The sequence below is a fragment of the Gekko japonicus genome, unplaced genomic scaffold (genome assembly GCF_001447785.1).
Source record: "Gekko japonicus isolate JY-2015 unplaced genomic scaffold, Gekko_japonicus_V1.1 scaffold336, whole genome shotgun sequence".
In the NCBI taxonomy this organism is placed as follows: domain Eukaryota; kingdom Metazoa; phylum Chordata; class Lepidosauria; order Squamata; family Gekkonidae; genus Gekko; species Gekko japonicus.
Window position 1 is genome coordinate 278,504 of NW_015172014.1, and position 2,026 is coordinate 280,529.

At 56.5% G+C, this 2,026-nt stretch overlaps 1 protein-coding gene across 1 annotated transcript in view; it reads left to right on the forward strand.

The window, feature by feature from the left end:
• ELP5 (elongator acetyltransferase complex subunit 5) overlaps window positions 1-2,026 on the forward strand; it is a 13,266-nt gene that overhangs the window by 8,136 nt on the left and 3,104 nt on the right. Inside the window, exons 5-6 of the mRNA XM_015420305.1 lie at window positions 1,090-1,191; window positions 1,627-1,727. Coding sequence (XP_015275791.1) covers window positions 1,090-1,191; window positions 1,627-1,727 — 203 coding nt within the window. The remainder of the gene's footprint in view (window positions 1-1,089; window positions 1,192-1,626; window positions 1,728-2,026) is intronic.

Below are 2,026 nucleotides of genomic sequence, written 5' to 3' on the forward strand. Positions count from 1 at the left end.
TGCTCACCACTTTAATGCCAGTAGCTCACAAAGTAGAATTTTTGCTCACAAGACTCCACGGCTTAGAGGGAGCATTGGTCTCATCTAGTCCAGCATCCTGCCTCACACAGTGGCCAACCAGTTGCTCTGGATCGCCAACAAGAGGGCAGAGAGGCCTTCATGAGTATATAAGAGCCCTCTTGGATCAGACCAGTGGGGGTCCATCTAGTCCAGCCTCCTGCCTCACACCGTGGCCAACCAGTTGCTCTGGAGGACCAACAACAGGGCAGAGAGGCCTTCATAAGTATATAAGAGCCCTCTTGGATCAGACCAGTTGGGGTCCATCTAGTCCAGCATCCTGCCTCACACAGTGGCCAACCAGTTCCTCTGGAGGAACAACAACATGGCAGAGAGGCCTTCATAAGTATATAAGAGCCCTCTTGGATCAGACCAGTTGGGGTCCATCTAGTCCAGCATCCTGCCTCACACAGTGGCCAACCAGTTCCTCTGGAGGAACAACAACATGGCAGAGAGGCCTTCATGAGTATATAAGAGCCCTCTTGGATCAGACCAGTGGGGGTCCATCTAGTCCAGCCTCCTGCCTCACACAGCGGCCAACCAGTTGCTCTGGAGCGCCAAGAAGAGGGCAGAGAGGCCTTCATAAGTATATAAGAGCCCTCTTGGATCAGACCAGTGGGGGTCCATCTAGTCCAGACTCCTGCCTCACACCGTGGCCAACCAGTTCCCCTGGAGGGACAACAACAGGGCATAGAGGCCGAGGCCTTCCCCTGACGTTGCCTCCTGGCTCTGGGATTCAGAAGCTGACTGCCTCTGAAGTTGCAGGTTCCCTTTAGTCACCATGGCTAGAAGCCACTGAGAGACCTCGCCTCCATGGCCCTGTCTAGTCCCCTTTGAAAGCTCTCTCTGCCTGTGGCCATCACGGCATCCTCTGGCAGCGAAGTCCAGAGCTCTCAGGTGGGCGTTAATGTGAGCAGTACAAAAGGCGTAGGCTTTGCTGCCGGAGTGGGTTTGGAGAGGTAGTTAAAGTGAGGGCAAAGGGGACGGGGGTTCCAGACCCCTCCTTATCCTCTCTCCCCCTCCCTCATTCAGAGAGAATACTTCGCAGTGCTCCCAAACTGGGTCCTCAAATGCCTCGGCGAGCTACTAGAGGACGGCCTTCCCGGAGAGGAGGATGCCCAAGTCCCAGCCACGGTACACGCCCTTCCCCTCTCTAATGGACTGCCCCACCTCTGGAAGCATGGGGGTGCCCTGGCTTGCATGGGGGACCCTGAGTTGGAGCGATCCATGTTTGGTAGGAAGATGTGGTAGAGGTGGAGTTGGGTGAAGGGGGACTGGGGGGGAAACAGCCGGGTTGGGGGGGGATTGTTGGCCACAGAGGTCTTTGGAGCGAACAAGACCCTTTGCTAGGAATCATCTCTCCTCTCAGCCGCTCTGTTTGCAGAGCTGAAAGACGTCAGGGCCAAACCCAACCAGAAACTCCCCCGACATCGCAGTGGGGAGAAAGGCACCGTGGCACAGGTTGGGAAGTTCTGCCAGTGTCCCCTTCCCCCCCAGGCGAGGCTTGACTCCGGCCTCCCTGCTGTCTCCTGCTCTCTGGTAAGTGCCTTTCCCTCTGGGCTCCTTTAGGCGGATCCGGCTGCCAATTTGACTTTTAACCTGCGCCTGTCGGAGGCTGAACGCCGGGCAAAGGAGGCGGTGCCTCTCCCGTATCAGTTCAGCGAGGAGAAGTGAGTACCTTTAACCCGCCTCCCCCCTTGCTCATATTCCCCTCCGGAGTCCTCTGCTTGTCTCCATGCTAGGCTGTGCTGAGACCTTGACCCTTTGCGTCCCCTCCCCTTCCTTTCTAGATCTCTCCTGTCCCCTGGTTCAGGTCCCTCCCGTCATGGCCTTGCTTAAATGGCCTCAGCCTGTCCTAGCTGTACTATTGGGATAAGAACATAAGGGAAGCCCATGTTGGATCAGGCCAATGGCCCATCCAGTCCAACACTCTGTGTCACAAAGTGGCCAGAAATACCAGGGGCCATCA